This window comes from Hemiscyllium ocellatum, chromosome 32 (genome assembly GCF_020745735.1).
Source record: "Hemiscyllium ocellatum isolate sHemOce1 chromosome 32, sHemOce1.pat.X.cur, whole genome shotgun sequence".
Taxonomy (NCBI): Eukaryota; Metazoa; Chordata; class Chondrichthyes; order Orectolobiformes; family Hemiscylliidae; genus Hemiscyllium; species Hemiscyllium ocellatum.
Window position 1 is genome coordinate 52,062,995 of NC_083432.1, and position 18,445 is coordinate 52,081,439.

The 18,445-nt window shown below is 43.7% G+C and overlaps 1 protein-coding gene across 2 annotated transcripts in view; it reads right to left on the reverse strand.

Moving 5' to 3' along the window:
• Positions 1 to 18,445, reverse strand: part of coasy (CoA synthase) — a 95,448-nt gene that overhangs the window by 41,664 nt on the left and 35,339 nt on the right. For both annotated transcript variants that reach the window (XM_060848818.1, XM_060848819.1), the window contains exon 5: positions 6,975 to 7,164. In XM_060848818.1, the coding sequence (XP_060704801.1) occupies positions 6,975 to 7,164 (190 nt within the window). The remainder of the gene's footprint in view (positions 1 to 6,974; positions 7,165 to 18,445) is intronic.

The window sequence follows — 18,445 nt, forward strand, 5'->3', positions numbered from 1 at the left end:
GGTTGATTGCGACCTTGATATCAGGGGCTGTCACTCTTACATCACCTCTGGAATTCAGCTTTTTTTTTGTCCATATTTGAACCAAGGCTATAATGAGGTCAGGAACTGAGTGGCCCTGGCAGAACCCAAACTGGGCATCACTGTGCAGGTGCTGCTTGATAGCACTGTTGATGACACCGTCCATCATGTCCTGATGGGGCTCATTCTAGGATCTTAAAAGAGGTAGGAAATTATGTCGTATTTGCATTAGTATTAACATTCTAAAATTCTGATAGATTTCATTCGATTAATAAGTAGAAATATAACACCTCTGGTCAAGAAGGTAGAAAGGTTGAAAAAAAAAAGAAACTGTGGGCCAATTAACTTGAAATCTGTCATTAGGAAACTGTTAAAATCTGTCATTATGAAGGTTATAACTGGGCACTTGGTATGAACCCAATGTAGTTGGGAATAGTCAGCATAGTTTTGTGAGAGGGAAATTCAGTGTATCTAATCGATTGGAATTTGTTGATCTAATGACATGCACTGTGGGTATTGGACTGCCTGGTGATGTGCTGCTCTTGAATTTCCAGAAGGCACTGACAAGGTTCGACATAAAAAGTTATCAAGAAAAGTAGGAGCTCATAGATTAGGGGAACATATTAGCATGGACAGAAGATTGATTGGCTGCCAGAAAACAAAGTATACATAAAATCTTTTTCAGATTGGCAGAATGTGATGAGTGAAGTCCTGCTGGGGTCTGTGCTGTCCTTCAAATTATGTGAATGACTTTTGGGAGGGGATTGGAGGCTTAATGGCTAGATTTGCAGATGACACAAATATAGGAAAGTATGGTATGAAGCTGACATTACAAGCATGCAGACAGATAATTGAAATGAACAGTCACACTTGTGGAAGATGGACAGTAATGAGAAAATGTGAAATTGTTAACTTTAGCCGGGAGAGTAAAAAGCAGAGGGTTAGCATTCCTGGTGATATTTCATTATTTTAATTTATTCTTTTATCAATTTTGAATTATGAGCTGGAAATGACTGGTGGCATTTGGGACAGCTTGTGTTAAAAGGAAAAGAAGAGACCTAACATGCTCTGTTTGTTGGAGAAGCCAGGCCTGGGGGCTAATTGCAGGCTGAGCCTTGGTTAAAAAGGTTTTAATATACACAGTAACTTCCAGGAAGATCACTGTGTTTAAACAGATAGCAGAAGTTGGCTATTAAAAAAAAATCAGTACCTGGAAACTCGTTCCAGCAAGTCTGTAAGAGTCCCTACATTCAAGCAGAGGGCAGACAATGAATGGCAATGGAGGTCCCAGGAAGAGACGGTCAGTCCAGCAAGGCAAAATCAGATTTAAAGTTTTTTTTGAACTATGTTTTCTGAGTGAAGGTTTTAGGATGTACATGAGACAGCATGAACATTTGAAAACTCTCCACCTAATTTGCTCCACCATCTTCCAGAAACCAAAAGAGTGAAAAGTTAGAAGTTTTGCTGCCTTTGTCTGGGTGAACTGAGATGATGACCCTGATCTCCATTTCAGAAAAGCAGCCAAGGAATCCACATTTTCGCCTGTGAAACAATATATCGTGAAAATCATTTGAGTAATCTGGCTAGTTTTATAATTTTCTTTTATTTATTCCCTAACTCCTTATGTCTCTCTGCTTTTTTTGTGAATGGGGTCTCAGATTCTCTCTGCTAATGTTATTTTATATTTAATAAATTCTTCAGTCTTTTGTTTAAGACACAAAACTGGTGTCTGGAAATTAATTACTTGCAAAGTCTGGGCTCAATTATTCAAAAGTCTGATTAGAAACCACTAGAGTGACTATTTGGCATCTTTGACAGTTTAATGTTACTGTGTTGCAAATATAGAGGTAGAAAGGCTGATTTTGTTTGCTTTGTGTCTCCATGTCATATCAAGAGTATTATTAAAAAGAACGAGTGCAGAATTCCCAGGTGTAGCAAGATCTTGGAATTCTAGTGGGTGAGTCATCAGGTTAGAATGCAGGTAAAGAATTGTAATCAGGAATGGTAATGGGATGCTTATCTTTACTGCAAGAGGAATTGAATATAACAGCAAGGATACTATGCTTCAGTTACATCTTGATTCGTTGTACAGTTTGGCCTCCTTATTCAAGGGAGGATACAAATACACTGGAGGTGGTTCAGGAAAGGTTCACAAGAATGGTTTACTAGATTTACAAGAATGATCCTGGGGATACAAATTCTGCAAGTACAAATTCACCCCACAAACATGTATGTGTATGTGTGCATATGGGTGTGCGCGCATGTGTGTGTGTACATGTGTCGCATGGGCGTCTGGGGTGGGGGGTTGTGAGTGTCTGTGAGAGAGTGTATATGCGTGTGCGTGAGTGTAAAGGGTTCTAAGTCTGTGAGAGGGCGTATGAGAGAGTGTGGGATTGTGTGTGTGTGTTTGTGCATGTGCGTGTTTGTGCATGTGTTTATGCGTGTTTGTTTGTACGTGTGCGTCTTTGTGCTTGTACGTGTTTGAGAGTGTTTGTGAGTGTTTGTGTTTGTGCGTGTTTATGTTTGTGCGTGAGCATGTTTGTGCATGTGTGCGTGTGTGAGTTTGTGCGTGTGCGCGTTTGTGCGTGTGCACGTTTGTTCATGTGTTTGTGTGTGCATGTGTGTGCGTGTCGCGTGCATGTGTGCGTGTGCGTGTGTGCGCGTGCGTGTGTGCGCGTGTGTTTGTGTTTGTGAGTGTGTGTGCGCGTGCGTGTGTTGTGCGCGTGTGTTTGTGTGTGTATATAATGCAATGGTGGTCACCTGTAGTGTGACATGAACCCAAGGTTCTGGTTGAGGGCCTGGCTATGGGTACTGAACTTAGATATCGGTACCCATAGATAGGGCTTCAACCAGGAACATGGGTTCAAGTCACACTACAGGTGACCACCATTGCACTACACACACACACACTCCCACATGCACCCTCTCACAGACTTAGACCCCAATACACTTACACACACACATATACACTCTCTCTCACAGACACTCACAACCCCCCACGCCAGGCATACACACACACACAAACCCACATGTACACATACACATACATGTTTGTGGGGTGAATTTGTACTTGCAAAGCTATATTGTACTTTGCTCAGAAACTGCATGAATCCATGTAAAACTCTGTTCACTCATTTTTTAGATTAGAATCAGTCTAAACATTATGACACAGACAATAGCACACAGGGGGTGAACACCTTCAACACATTATCTGGGCTGACACTAACTAACTGTTATAGTTAACCTGAGAATGTAACTTTTTAAAAAAATGTTGAGATTTACATTAAAAAGAATTGAAACTAACATGGTCATTCTAACAGATGAGAGACTTAACAAACAATCAAGGTATTTTTCAATGTATAATTTCAGTTACATCACATTGTAAACTTTTGTTATAAATTCTGTGTCTTACAATTGTGTCCTCCACAACTATCTGATGAAGGAGCAGCGCTCCGAAAGCTAGTGCTTCCAAGTAAACCTGTTGGACTATAACCTGGTGTTGTGTGATTTTTAACTTTGTACACCCCAGTCCAACATCAGCATCTCTAAATCGATCCTGGGGATGAATGGCTTGTCATATCAGGAGTGGTTGAGGATTCTAGGTTTGTACTCAATGGAGTTTAGAAGGATGACAGGAGATATGATTGAAACTTAGAGAATACTGAAAGACCCGGATAGAGTGCACGTGGAGAAGATGTTTCCACACGTAGGAAAGACTAGGGTCCGAGAGCGTTGCTCCAGGGGGAAGAGACAGCCCTTTACAACCAAACTAAGGAGGAATTTCTCCAGCCAGAGGGTGGTTAATCTATGGAACTGATTGCTGCAGAGGGCTGTGGAGGTCAAGTCATCTAATGCATTTAAGACAGAGATAATGGTTGGTTATTGATTGGTAATGGGATCAAGGCTTATGGGGAAAAAGGCAGGAGAATGGGATTAAGAAACACATCAGCCATGTTTGAATGGCAGAGCAGACTCGATGACCAAGTGGTCAAATCTGTTTTTGTGTCTTATGGCTGGAATGAGGAAAGGTTGGACACATTGAGCTCGCTTTCGCTAGAGTTTAGAAGAACAAGGTGTGACTTAATTAAAGGTTATCCTGAATGATCTTGACAAAGTGGACATGGAAATAATGTTGTCAAGAAGTATAGTGCTGGAAAAGCACACCCGATCAGGCACAATCCGAGGGGCAGGAGAGTCGACATTTTGAGCAGAAGCTCTTCATCAGTAATGTCCATTCCCAAAGAAAAGCTTATGCTTGAAACGTTGACTCTCCTGGTTCTCGAATGTCGCCTGACTGGCTGTGCTTTTCCAGCACTACACTTTTTGACTCTCATCTCCAGCATCTGCAGTCCTCACTTTCTCCATGGAAATAATGTTGCCACCTGGAGGTCAATCCAGAACAAAGGGACATGGTTTTAAAATTAGCAGCATCCAAGGAGCATGACAATTGACGTTTCGGGCATGAGCCCTTCTTCAGGAATGAGGTGTGTGCGCCAAGCAGGCTAAGATAAAAGGTAGGGAGGATGGATTTGGGGGAGGGGCATTGGAAGTGTGATAGGTGAAAGGAGGTTAAGGTGAGGGTGACAGGCCAGAGTGGGGGTGGAGGCGGAGAGGTCAGGAAGAAGATTGCAGATAAGGAAGGTGGTGCTGAGTTCGAGAGTTGTGACTGAGACAAGGTGGGGGGAGGGGAAATGAGGAAACTGGAGAAATCTGAGTTCATCCCTTGTGGTTGGAGGGTTCCTAGGCGGAAGATGAGGCGCTCTTCCTCCAGCCGTCATGTTGCTATGGTCTGACGATGGAGGAGTCCAAGGTCCTGCATGTCCTTGGTGGAGTGGGAGGGGGAGTTGAAGTGTTGAGCCATGGAGTGGTTAGGTTGGTTGGTCCGGGTGTCCCAGAGGTCTTCTCTGAAACGTTCCGCAAGTAGGCGGCCTGTCTCCCCAATATAGAGGAGGCCACATCGGGTACAGCGGATGCAGTAAATGATGTGCGTGGAGGTGCAGGTGAATTTGTGGCAGATATGGAAGGATCCCTTGGGGCCTTGGAGGGAAGTAAGGAGGGAGGTATGGGCGCAAGTTTTGCATTTCTTGCGGTTGCAGGGGAAGGTACCGGGAGTGGAGGTTGGGTTGGTGGGGAGTGTGGACTTGACGAGGGAGTCACGGAGGGAGTGGTCTTTTCGGAACGCTGATAGGGGAGCAGAGGGAAATATATCCCTGGTGGTGGGGTCCATTTGGAGGTGGCGGAAATGACGACAGATGATATGATGTATATGGAGGTTGGTGGGGTGGTAGGTGAGGACCAGTGGGGTTCTGTCCTGGTGGCGATTGGAGGGACGACCGCAATTTCCCCCCGGAAGTGATCGACGTTGTTCTCCATCGCATCTCCTCCAGATCCTGCTCCTCCGCCCTTGAGCCCATCCCTCCCCTTCCCTAATCACGATCCGAAAAGACCACTCCCTCCATGACTCCCTCCAACACGGTCCACACCAACCACCCCCAACCAACCCAACCTCCACTCCCAGTTCCTTCCCCTGTAACTGCAAGAAATGCAAAACTTGTGCCCACACCTCCCCCCTTACTTCCCTCCAAGGTCCCAAGGTATCCTTCCATATCCACCACAAATTCACCTGCATCTCAACACACATCATTTACTGCATCTGCTGCACCCGATGTGGCTTCCTCTATATTGGGGAGATAGGCCGCCTACTTGCGGAACGTTTCAGAGAAGACTCCTGGGACAACCGGACCAACCAACCCAACCATCCCGTGGCTCAACACTTCAACTCCCCCTCCCACTCCCACTCCACCAAGGACATGCAGGTCCTTGGACTCCTCCATCGCCAGACCATAGCAACATGACGGCTGGAGGAAGAGTGCCTCATCTTCCTCCAACCACAAGGGATGAACTCAGATTTCTCCAGTTTCCTCATTTCCCCTCCCCCCACCTTGTCTCAGTCCCAACCCTCGAACTCAGCACCACCTTTCTAACTTGCAATCTTCTTCCTGACCTCTCCGCCCCCACCCTCACTCCGGCCTATCACCCTCACCTTAACCTCCTTTCACCTATCGCATTCCCAACGCCCCTCCCCCAAGTCCCTCCTCCCTACCTTTTATCTTAGCCTGCTTGACACACGCTCCTCATTCATGAAGAAGCGCTCATGCCCGAAACGTCAATTCTCCTGCTCCTTGGATGCTGCCTGACCTGCTGCGCTTTTCGAGCAACACATTTTCAGCTCTGATCTCCAGCATTTGCAGTCCTCACTTTCTCCTTTAAAATTAGCAGTCAACTATTCAGGAAACAGACATAAGCGACTCTTTTTTTCTCTCAGAGGGTTCTAAGACTTGGAAACACTCTGCCTCAGAAAGCATTGGAGATGACGGGTGGTCGGTGGCTACAAGAAAAGTAGAGCTAATGCCACAATCAGATCTGCTATAATTTTCTTGAATGGTGAGCAGTCTGGAGGGACCAAGTGACTGATTCCTGTTCCTGATTTATAGGTTATTATGTCATTAGGAATTGGAAGATACCAGACAAACAAAAAGGTACCCCATTATCACAATGGCTTCTGCCCAATATTCTCCCTAAGCAGAGTGGCTGCACTTGCTCTGAAAGTCGCTGTTGCACAAGGAACTTGGAGACTCATGCAGCAGGAAAGAAAATTAGAGGAAATGATGCTGCTGCCATTTAGGTTTGTAATAAATGGGTCATAACCACCATCAGGAAATGTAATGGCATCTTTAGGGACACATTCAGATTGATACATCTTACAAAATGCAAGAGTCCTGAATGCTGCTATGTTGTCAGCAACTGTGGTAAATGATAAAAGGCTGTGCTCTGTATAATTGTTGAAAAATATAATGATTCAATCCCATATATAGTTGATTCTGATATTGAGAAATTTCTTAGCTTACAGAAGCAGTGTTTGATGCTTTGCTAGAAGAAATCAAAGTTAAATATACCTTGTCCAAAATTCTGAATGATCCTGTGGTAAGCAGCTCCTCCTGGTTTGTAAGTCTCATGTCCCAGTTGATCAGCATCAATGGTAGTGGCTCCCATTTTCTGCAAATACTGCCTAACTGATGTCTTTCCACTACCCATGCATCCAGTGAGTCCAATCACATAAGGAGCTGGTGCAATTTTGAGATTTTTCTGAAAACATGTAAATAAAATTAATTAAAATTTATTTTAATATTTTTGAAAATTCATTCATGGGATGTGGGCAAACACAGAAAGCTACCACACAGCAAGGTGGGAGTGAGACCACATTTGCAGTGCTGTGTGCAGTTTTTACACCATAAGACCATACAATGTAGGAGCAGAAATTATGCCATTCGGCCCATTGAATTTGCTTCACCATTCAATCATGGCTAATACGGTTTACAACCCCATTTCTCACTTTCACCTCATAAATTTTGATTCCTTTGGCAATCAAGAATTTACCTACCTCTGTTTTAAGAATACTCATTGACCTGCCCTCCACAGCCCTCTTATTCAAGAAAATGTATCATCTAGTTGGAGGCAGTTCAAATGAGGTTCACTGGTATGATTCCTGGTATGGAGGGATTGTCATTGAGCAAATACTAATTCAGATTGGGACTTCACTGACTGGAGATGATCTCATTGAAACATATACAGGTAGTTCTCGTATTATGCTGTAATTGTGTTCCAGCAAAAAACCCATTTAATAGAAAATCACTTAAAATAAATAATGGGGCCAATGGGAAAAATGGGGTTAGGAGCAGACCAGCAAAAAATATCACTCATTATCACTCAAAAGTATAGCACAGCCTGAACGAAGGTCGAAATCATATTTATTAATGAAACAAAAATAAATGTAACACAATATTTTTGTTTTAAAAATCTAAGGAAGTTGCTCTCTGCACAGAAAGCCACCCTGTCGGCAGCTGACGTTGGCATAAGTGTGGAACAGCACGATGACCAGCAATGACGTTACACATGCAGAGAACAGCACAGACACTGGTGTATGCGCAGAATGATGCACGCAAACTGATCCCTGCTGGAACTGCACTATTGCCAATGGAAGTAAGCATTCTCGAAAATACCGTTCCCTCATTCTTCAGTGATGTTATAGCCAAATTGTGCTACTGAAATGCGCGTTATCCCAGAACTATTTATATGAATGCTTAAGGAGCTTGATGAGTTAAATGCTGAGATGTTTTCCCTCATGGGAGAGTCTAGGACCAGACGGCATTGTTTCAGAAATCTTTGAAACGGTTAGAGGCACAGGATATTGCAAGGCTAAGGGTCCTGACAACATTCCAGCAATTGTACTGAAAACCTGTGCTCCAGAATTTGCTGCTCCCCTAGTCAAGCTCTTCCAGTACAATTACAAAACTGGAATCTACCCGAAAATGTGGAAAATTCCACAGGCATGTCATGTACACAAAAAGCATGACAAATCCAACTCAAACAAATTGTTGCCTGATCAATCTATTCTCGATCATCAGTAACATCAAACTGTCATCGACAGTACTACCAAGCTTGTTCAGGAATAACCTCTGACTCACATCCAGTTTGGATTCCTCCAGAGCAACTCAGCTCCTGAACCAAGGTTATAGTGAGGTCAAACATGGACAAAAGATCTAAATTCCAGAGGTAAGGTGAGAGTGACAGTCCTTGACATTAAGGTCACATTCGAACAAGTATTGCATCAAGGAGCCCTAACAAAACTGGATCAATGTATATTGGGGACAAACTCTCCATAGGTTGGAGTCATTTCTGGCATATAGGAAGATAACAGCAGTTGTTGGAGGTAAGTCATTCAAGCTCTTGAGACATCTTTTCAGGAGTTCCTTAAGCTACAAAAAGACATGACCCACTCTCCTTAGTACTGTTACATACGGATGAGGAAGGACACCACTCGACTGGGACAACACATTCATCCTGGGACAAGCCAAACAGAAACACACACAAGAATTCCTAGAAGCATGGCATTCCAACTGGAACTCTATCAACAAACACATTAACTTGGACCCCATTTACCATCCTCTGAGAAAAATAACAGGAAATGACGTCACCACAGGAAATTACGTCACCAACCCTAGGAACCCTAAACACATAAATAGAAAGCGGGCTTATACTACCAGTGCTTCATCCGGAGGGTCACTGATGTTACCTAGTATGAAACATCTGAAAACAAACCTTCTAGTTCAGTGAGCAAACCTACAAGCAGCAACAAGATCTGGACAATATCCAAGCTTGGGCTGACAAGTAATATTTGCACCACAAAAATACCAGCAATGACCATCTCCAATGAGAGACAATCTAGTCACTGTGCCTTGATATAAAAGGTGTTACCTTTATATCACTGAATCCCCCACTATCAACATTAATAGACAATAGACAATAGGTGGAGGAGTAGGCCATTCGGCCCTTCTAGCCAGCACCACTATTCATTATGATCATGGCTGATCACCCATCGTCAGTATTCTGTTCCTGCCTTGACGCCTCTAGAGTGTCCAATCCTTTAATAACCTTATACACTTGAATCAGATCCCCTCTCATCCTTCTAAACTCAAGTGTATACAAGTCCAATTGCTCCAATCTTTCAACAAATGATAGTCCTGCCATTCTGGGAATTGATCTCATGAACTTACGCTGCACTCCCTCAATAGTCAGAATGTCCGTCCTCAAATTTGGAGACCAAAACTGCACTCAATACTCGAAGTACAGTCTCACCAGGGCCTTGTACAGCTGCAGAAGGACCTCTTTGCTCCTATACTCAATTCCTCTGGTTATGAAGGCCAGCATGCCATTAGTTGTCTTCACTGCCTGCTGTACCTGCATGCTTATTTTCATTTACTGAGGTACAAGAACACCTAGATCTCGTTGTACTTTCCCTTTATCTAACTTGACTCCATTTAGATAGCAACATGCCTTCCTGATCTTGCCACCAAAGTGGATAACCACACATTTATCCACATTAAACTGCATCTGCTATGCATCTATCCACTCACCTAGCCTGTTCAAGTCACCCTGTTTTCTCATAACATCCTCCTCACATTTCATCCTGCCACCCAACTTTGTGTAATCACCAAATTTGCTAATGTTACTTTTAATACATTCATCTATACCATTAATGTATATTGTAAAATAGCTGCAGCCCCAGCATCAAACCTTGTGGTACCCCACTGGTCTCCGCCTGCCATTCCGAAAGGGACACTACTCTTTGTCCCTGTCAGCCAGGTAATTTTCAATCCAAGTCAGTATTTTGCCTCCAATACCATGTGCCCTAATTTTGCTCACTAATCTCCTATGTGGGACTTTATCAAAGAATTTCTGAAAGTCCAGATACACTACATCTACTGGCTTTCCCTTGTCTATATTTATAGTTACATCCTCAAAAGAATCCAGAAGATTAGTCAAGCACGATTTCTCCTTTGTAAATTCATGCTGACTCTGATCTATCCGGTTACTGCTATCCAAATGAGTCGCAATTTCATCTTTTATAATTGACTCCAGCATCTTTCCCACCACTGACGTTAGGCTAACCAGTCTATACTTCCCTGTTTTCCCTCTCCTTCCTTTCTTGAAAAGTGGGATTTGCCACTCTCCAATCCGCAGGAACTGATCCTGAATCTGTAGAACATTGGAAAATGATTACCAATATGTTTACGATTCCTAGAGCCACCTCCATAAGTAACCTAGGATGCAGACCATCAGGTCCTGGGAATTTATCAGCCTTCTGACCTAACAGTCTATCCAACAACATTTCCTGTCTAATATAAATTCCATTCAATTGATGCATTACCCTAGGTCCTTCAGCCAGTATTACATCTGGGAGATTGCTTGTGTCTTCCCCAATGAAGACAGATCCAAAGTACCTATTCAACTCTTCTACCATTTCCTTGTTCCCCATAATAAATTCACCCATTTCTGTTTTCAAGGGCCCAATTTTAGTCTTAATCTTTTTTTTCTTTTCATATACATAAAAAAGGCTTTTACTAGTCTCTTTTATATTTTTGGCCAGTTTGCCTTTGTACCTCATTTTTTTCCTCTGCTTATTGCCTTTTTAGTTATCCTCTGTTGTTCTTCAAAAGTTTCCCAGTCCTCTGGCTTCCCGCCCATCTTTGCTATGTTATACTTCTCTTTTATCTTTATACAGTCCTTAACTTCCCTCGTCAGCCACGGCCGCCCCTGCCTCCCCTAAGGATCTTTCTTCCTCTTTGGAATGAACTGATCCTGCACCTTCTGCATTGTATCCAGAAATACCTGCCATTATTGTTCCACTGCCATCCCTGCTGGGGTATTGTACCATTGAACTTAGGCCCGTTCCTCCCTCATAGCTCCATAGTTCCCTTTGTTCAACTGCAATACTGACACTTCCGATTCTCCCTTCTCCCTCTCAAATTGCAGATTAAACCTGATCATATTGTGGTCACTACCTCCTAATGGCTCCTTGACTTTGAGGTCCCTGATCAAATCCAGTTTGTTGCACAACACCAGATCCAGAATTGCCTTCCCCCTGGTAGGCTCCTGGCAGTTACCATTGGTCAGAAATTCAACTGGACTCATCACATAAACACAGTGACTACAAGAGCAGATCTGAAGCTGGTAATCCTACAGAGAGTAACTCACCTCCTGACTCCCTAAAGCCTGTCCACCAAGTACAAGGCACAAGTCAGGAGTGTGATGGAATACTCCCCACTTGCCTGGATGAATGCAGGTCCAACAACATTCAAGGAGATTAACACCCATCCAGGAAAAAAAGGCCTGCTTGATTGGTACCATATCCACAAATACTTATTCCCTCTACCGTGCATGCTACCTACAGGACGCACTGGTAAAGTTCACTAGAAGTGCACCTTCCAAACCCACAACCACTTCCACAAAGAAGGAAACAGCGGCTGATCCACAGGAACACCAGCACCTGCAAGCTCCTATGCTGATCACCATCCTGACTTGGAAAGAGATTTCCTTTCCTTCAGTGGTGCCTAGTCAAAATCCTGGAATTTCTTCCCTAATGGTATTGAGAGGCAACCTACAGTGTTTCAAGAAAGCAGTTCACCAACAGTTTCTCATGGGCGACAAGTGACAGGCAATAAATGCTGGCTGGCCAGTGAAGCCACATCCTACAAACAAATAATAAAAAGGAATAAAGTGGCACCAAATTAAAACTGAGATGAAGAGGAAGGGGGAGGGTGAGAAGCCAGTAGTCAATGTGCACGTTGGCACAAATGACAAAGGTTTAAGATAGGGATGGGGTCCTGCAGAATGTTTAGAGAGAGCTAGGTAAAAAGTTAAAATCCACGACCTTGATGGTGATAATTTCCAGATTACCTCCAGTGCCATGTGCTCAGGAGGGTAAGAACAAGAGTTGCAGAGAATTGGTGCAGAAGGCAGGGATTCAGATTTTTAGATCACTGAGATCTTTTCTGGGGTAGTGGTGACCTGTTCAAGAGGGATGCGTTGTACCTGAACTGGAGGGGAACTAATATCTTGGTTGCAAGGCTTGCTAGTGTTGCAAGGGAGGATTTAAAATAGATTGGCAGACTGGGGGTGGGATCCTCAATAGCAGGGAGGCATGTGCAAGGCTCAAAGGAGATATAGTAATCAGAAATAGTACATTGAAGAGACAGGTCAGGCTGGAACATGACAGGGAGCAAGGAAAGCCTGTTGGATTAAAATGTATTTATTTCAATGCAAGAGGGCTGATAGGTAAGGCCGATGAACTCAGGGTGTGGATAGGTACATGGAACTGGGATATTATAGTCATTACAGAAACATAGCTAAGGGACGGCTAGGACTGGCAGCTTAATATGCCAGGGTACAGGTGTTTTAGGTGGCACAGAGGTGGTGGAAGGAGAGGAGGGGGAGTTCAGTTTTGATTAAAGCAAGTATCACAGCAGTAATCAGAGATAGAATGAATGGCCTTCAGGTATGTAGGGAAGAGGTCTGGGGAATACTGGAAAGGATGAAAATAGATAAGTCCCCTGGGCCTGATGGCATTTATCCTTGGATCCTCTGGGAAGCTAGGGAGGAGATAGCGGAGCCATTGGCCTTGATTTTTATGTCGTCATTGTCTACGGGAATAGTGCCAGAAGACTGGAGGATAGCGAATGTGGTCCCCTTATTCAAGAAGGGGAGTAGGGATAGCCCGAGTAACTACAGGCCAGTGAGTCTCACTTCTGTTGTGGGCAAAGTCTTAGAGAGAATTGTAAGGGATAGGATTTATGAACATCTGGATAAGAATAATGTGATCAAGGATAGTCAGCATGGTTTTGTGAAGGGCAGGTCGTGCCTCACAAACCTTATTGAGTTCTTTGAGAAGGTGACCAAGGAAGTGGACGAGGGTAAAGCAGTAGATGTGGTGTATATGGATTTTAGCAAGGGGTTCGATAAGTTACCGCATGGTAGGCTAATGCAAAAACTATGGAGGTATGGCATTGAGGGTGCATTAGAGGTTTGGATTAGGAATTGGCTGGCTGGAAGGAGACAGAGGGTAGTAGTTGATGGTATAGGTTCATCTTGGAGTGCAGTTACTAGCGGTGTTCCACAAAGATCTGTTTTGGGACCATTGCTGTTTGTCATTTTTATAAATGACCTAGAGGAGGGGCTTGAGAGCTGGGTGAGCAAGTTTGCGGATGACACGAAAGTCGGTGGAGTTGTGGACAGTGAAGAAGGATGTAGCAGGTTACAGCGGGATATAGATAAGTTGCAGAGCTGGGCAGAAAGGTGGCAAATGGAGTTCAATGTAGCTAAGTGTGAAGTCATTCACTTTGGTAGGAGTAACAAGAAGATGGATTACTGGGCTAATGGTAGGCTACTGGGTAGTGTGGATGAGCAGAGGGATCTTGGTGTCCATGTACACAGATCTCTGAAAGTTGTCACCCAGATAAATAGTGCTGTGAAGAAGGCATATGGTGTACTGGGCTTTATTGGTAGAGCAATTGAGTTCCGGAGTCCTGAGGTCATGTTGCAGTTGTATAAGACTCTGGTGCGGCCTCATCTGGAGTATTGTGTGCAGTTTTGGTCGCCATACTATAGGAAGGACGTGGAGGCATTGGAACGAGTGCAGAGGAGGTTTACTAGGATGTTGCCTGGCATGGTAGGAAGATCGTATGAGGAAAGGCTGAGGCACTTGGGGTTGTTCTCATTGGAGAAAAGAAGGTTTAGGGGAGATTTGATAGAGGTGTACAAGATGATTAGGGGTTTAGATAGGGTTGACAGTGAGAACCTTTTTCTGCTAATGGAGTCAGCTGTTACTAGGGGACACAGCTTTAAACTAAGGGGTGGTAGGTATAGGACAGATGTTAGGGGTAGATTCTTTACTCAGCGGGTTGTGAGTTCATGGAATGCCCTGCCAGTAGCAGTGGTGGACTCTCCCTCTTTATTGTCATTTAAGCGGGCATTAGATAAGCATATGGAGGTTATTGGGCTAGTGTAGGTTAGGTAGGCTTTGGTCGGCGCAACATCGAGGGCCGAAGGGCCTGTACTGCGCTGTATTTTTCTATGTTCTATGACTGCAGGGTCATCTAGTGAGGCTTTGTGGGTGGGGCTAAGAAATAAGAAGGGGATGGCAATGTTATTGGGATTGTACCATAGGCTCCCAAATAGTCAATGGGAATTAGAGGAAACAAAATGCAGGGAGACTTGCATGACCAACAGGGTTGTCATAGTAGGGGATTTTAATTTTCCTAACAGAGACTGGGACTGCCAGAGCATTAAGGGCTTAGATGGGGTGGAATTTGTTAACTGCATTCAGGAACATTTTCTCAAGCAGTATATAGAAGGCCCTACTCCGGAAGGGGCAAAACTCGACCTCCTTTTGAGAAAAAAGGTAGGGCAGGTGGCGGATGTGACAGTGGGTGAGCACTTTAAGACCAGTGACCATAGTTTTACTAATTTTAAAATAGTTATGGAGACGGACAAAACTAGTCCACAGGTTTAAGCTCTAAATTGGAGCAAGATGAATTTTGATGGAATTAGATAGGAGCTTGGAGGAGTTAACTGGAGTAGTTTGTTTGCAGGCAAAGGGACCTCCAGCAAATGGGAGGCCTTTAAAAGTGAGGCAGCTATAGCTCAAGCTCTACATGTTCCTGTGAGGGTGAAGGAGAAGGTTGGCAGGAATAGGGAACCCTGGATGTCAAGAGACATTGAGGCTTTGACCAGAAAACAAATAGGCGTGGCTCAGGTATAGGCAGCTGGGATCAAGGAAATCCTGGGAGGTATACAGAGATAACAGGAGTTTACTAAAGGAGGAAATCAGGAGGGTGAAAGGGGGGCTTTGGCTCATAAGATTAGGGTGAATCTAAAGAGGTACTTTAAGTATATTAAAAGATAAAGAATAACTAGAGAGCGAATAGAGCCCCTGCAGGTTTAAAGTGAAGATGTATGTGTAGAACGGCAGGAGATGGGTGAGGTTCTCAATGAATACTTCTCCTCTGTGTTTACCATGAGAAAGACAAGAAGACTTGGAAACTTGGGGAAGTTAGTGGTGATATCTTAGGAATAGTCCATATCACAGTAGAGACGTTGGATGCATTAGAATGCATGAAGGTGTATAAATATCCTGGTCCTGACCAGATATGTCCAAGAACACAGCTAAAGGCTAGAGAAGAAATTGCAGGGACCCTGACTGATATTTTTGCATCATCATTAGCCATGGGTGAGGTCCTGGAAGACTGAAGTGTAGCAAATGTTGTGCCATTATTCAAGGGCTGCAAAGAAAAGCCTGGGAACAATAGGCCAGTCAGCTTAACATCTTTGGTGGATAAAGTTGGAATTTTTTTTTAGAATCTCTACAGTGTGGAATCAGGTCATTGGCCCAACAAATCCACAGTGACCTTTTGAAGAGTATCTCACCAAGATCCATTCCCCTACCCTGTTACTCTACATTTCTCCTGACTAATGCACATAGCCTACACAACCCTGCTCACAATAGGCAATTTAGCATGGCCAATTCACCAAACCTGCACATCTTTGGACTGTGGGAGGAAACCAGAGCACCCGGAAGAAATCCACGCAGACATGGGGAGAATGTGCAAACTCCACACAGACAATCACTCAAGACTGGAATCGAACATGGGCCTCTGGTCCTCTGAGGCAGCAGTGTTAACCACTGAGCTACCATGCCTCTTACTGAGGGATAAGACATTCATGCATTTGGAAAAACAGGGTTTGATTAAAAGCAGTCAGCATGGCTTGGAATGGGAGATCATGTCTCATAAATGTGTTAAGAGTTATTTGATGAAGTAACCAGAAAGACTGATGACAGCAGGGCAGTAGACATAGTCTATATGGATGTTAGTAAGGCCTTTGATAAGTTTCCACATGGTCGGCTGCTCCAGAAGGTTAGATCGCACAGAATCCAGAGCGAGCTGGCAAAATAGATACAAAATTGGCTTGATGGCAGGAGGCAGAGGGTAATAGTGGAAGGATGCTTGTCGTATTGGAGGCCTGTGATTAGTGGAGTGCCCCAGTGTTCAGTGGTGGACCCATTACTGTTTGTTATCTCTATAATTGATTTGGATGAGGATGTACAAAGCATGATTAGTAAGTTTGCCGATGATACTAAAATAGGTGGTATCATGGACAGTGAGGAAGGTTAAAAATGTGTTACTGGAAAAGCGCAGCAGGTTAGGCAGCATCAAAGGAGAAGGAGAATCAACGTTTTGGGCATAAGCTCTTCTTCAGGAATGAGGAGGGTGTGCCAAGCAGGCTAAGATATCTGACCTGCTGCGCTTTTCCTGCAACAAATTTTTAAGCTCTGATCCCCAGCACCTTAAATAGCTGGGGAGGTGAACTGAGAAATGGCAAATGGACTTTAATATAGATAAGTGTGAGGTTTTGCATTTTGGAAAGTTAATTCAAAGTAGAAGTTTCCTGGTGAATGATAGGGCCTTAATTAAGGCATGTAGTGGAACAGCGTGATCTTGGAGTTCTGGTTCACAATTCTCTGAAAGTGGAGTCACAGGTAGATAGGGCAGTGAAGGTAGCTTTTGGCACACTGGCCTTCATCAGTCAAGGCACAGAGTATAGAAGTTGGGAAGTTATGTTGCAGTTGTACAGGACGTTGGTAAGGTGGAATTGGAGTACTGTATTCAATTTTAGTTGCCTCATTATAGGAGGGATGTTATTAAACTGGCAAGAGTGCAGAAGAAATTTACAAAGATGTTGCCTGGATCCAATGGTCTAAGTTATAGAGAGAATTTGGACAAGCTGAAACTTTTCCCTTTAGAGCATAGGAGACTGAATGGGGCGCTTATAGAGGTGTATTAGATCATGAAAGGCATGGATAGGGTCAACGCACTCAGTCTTTTTCCGAGAAGTGGGGAATCAAGACTAGAAGGTATCAGTTTAAGTTTAGAGGGTAAAGAATAAAAAAGGAATCCGAGGGGCAACTTCTTTTATACAGAGGGTGGTCCGCATATGCAATGAGCTGCCAGCGGAAGTGATTGAGGCAGATACACAAACAACATCTAAAGGCATTTGGACAAATACATGGACAGGAAAGAATTAGACAGATATGTGCCAAGTGCAAGAAAATGAGGTTAGCACAGATGGACATTTTGGTCAGCATGGACCAGTTTGGGCCAAATAGACTGTCTCCATGCTGCAGGACTCTATAACTCTATGAACTTCTTCTCTTGGATGGTTGGGAATCTTTGGTACTCCTTATTACAGAAAGATGTGGGTCAGAGACCTTACGTATATTTTAGCAGGGAAATCAAGGACTACAGGCAAAGGAAAGGAAAATGGACATGGAGAATGTTGGATTAGCCACGATCCTATTGAAAGGCAGAACAGGCTCAAGGCCTGAACAGTCGGCTCCTGTCCTATTTCTTCTGGTCTTTTGGGAATTGCTGGCTGGGCCAACATTTATTGCAAGTTCCTACTGTCCTAGAACTAATGTAATTAAAAGTCACCCACATTTCCAAAGGTCTAGTGTCACATCCCAGACCAAACTATGAAAGGATGGCAGAGTCATTTCCCTGTCAGTCATTAGTGAACCAGACAAATATTTATAACAATCAACAACGGTTACAAAATTGCCATGAGGCTGAGATTTAATAACAAATTTTCATTGAATCCAAAAGCAACCATTTGCCACGGTGCAATTCAAACCCACATCCCCAGAACATTACTCTGGGACTCTTATTTGAGAATTAAATGATATACCATTTGATGCATATTTTGAAAATAAATGTATAATAATGTTGTCACTCCTGTGAAACTGGACTCTTCCACATTCCTATCAAATTTTCCAATGTTTAGCGTAGCATAGGTGAGGTATAATACTCTTGCCAAATCATCCCAACCTCAGAGAAACCAATCTGATTAGGGAGGCATGGTAGCTCATTGATTAGCACTGTTGCCTCACAGTGCCAGGGACACGGGTTTGATTCCAGCCTCAGGCTACTCTCAGTTTGCACATTCTGCATGGGTTTCCTCCAGGTGCTCCAGTTTC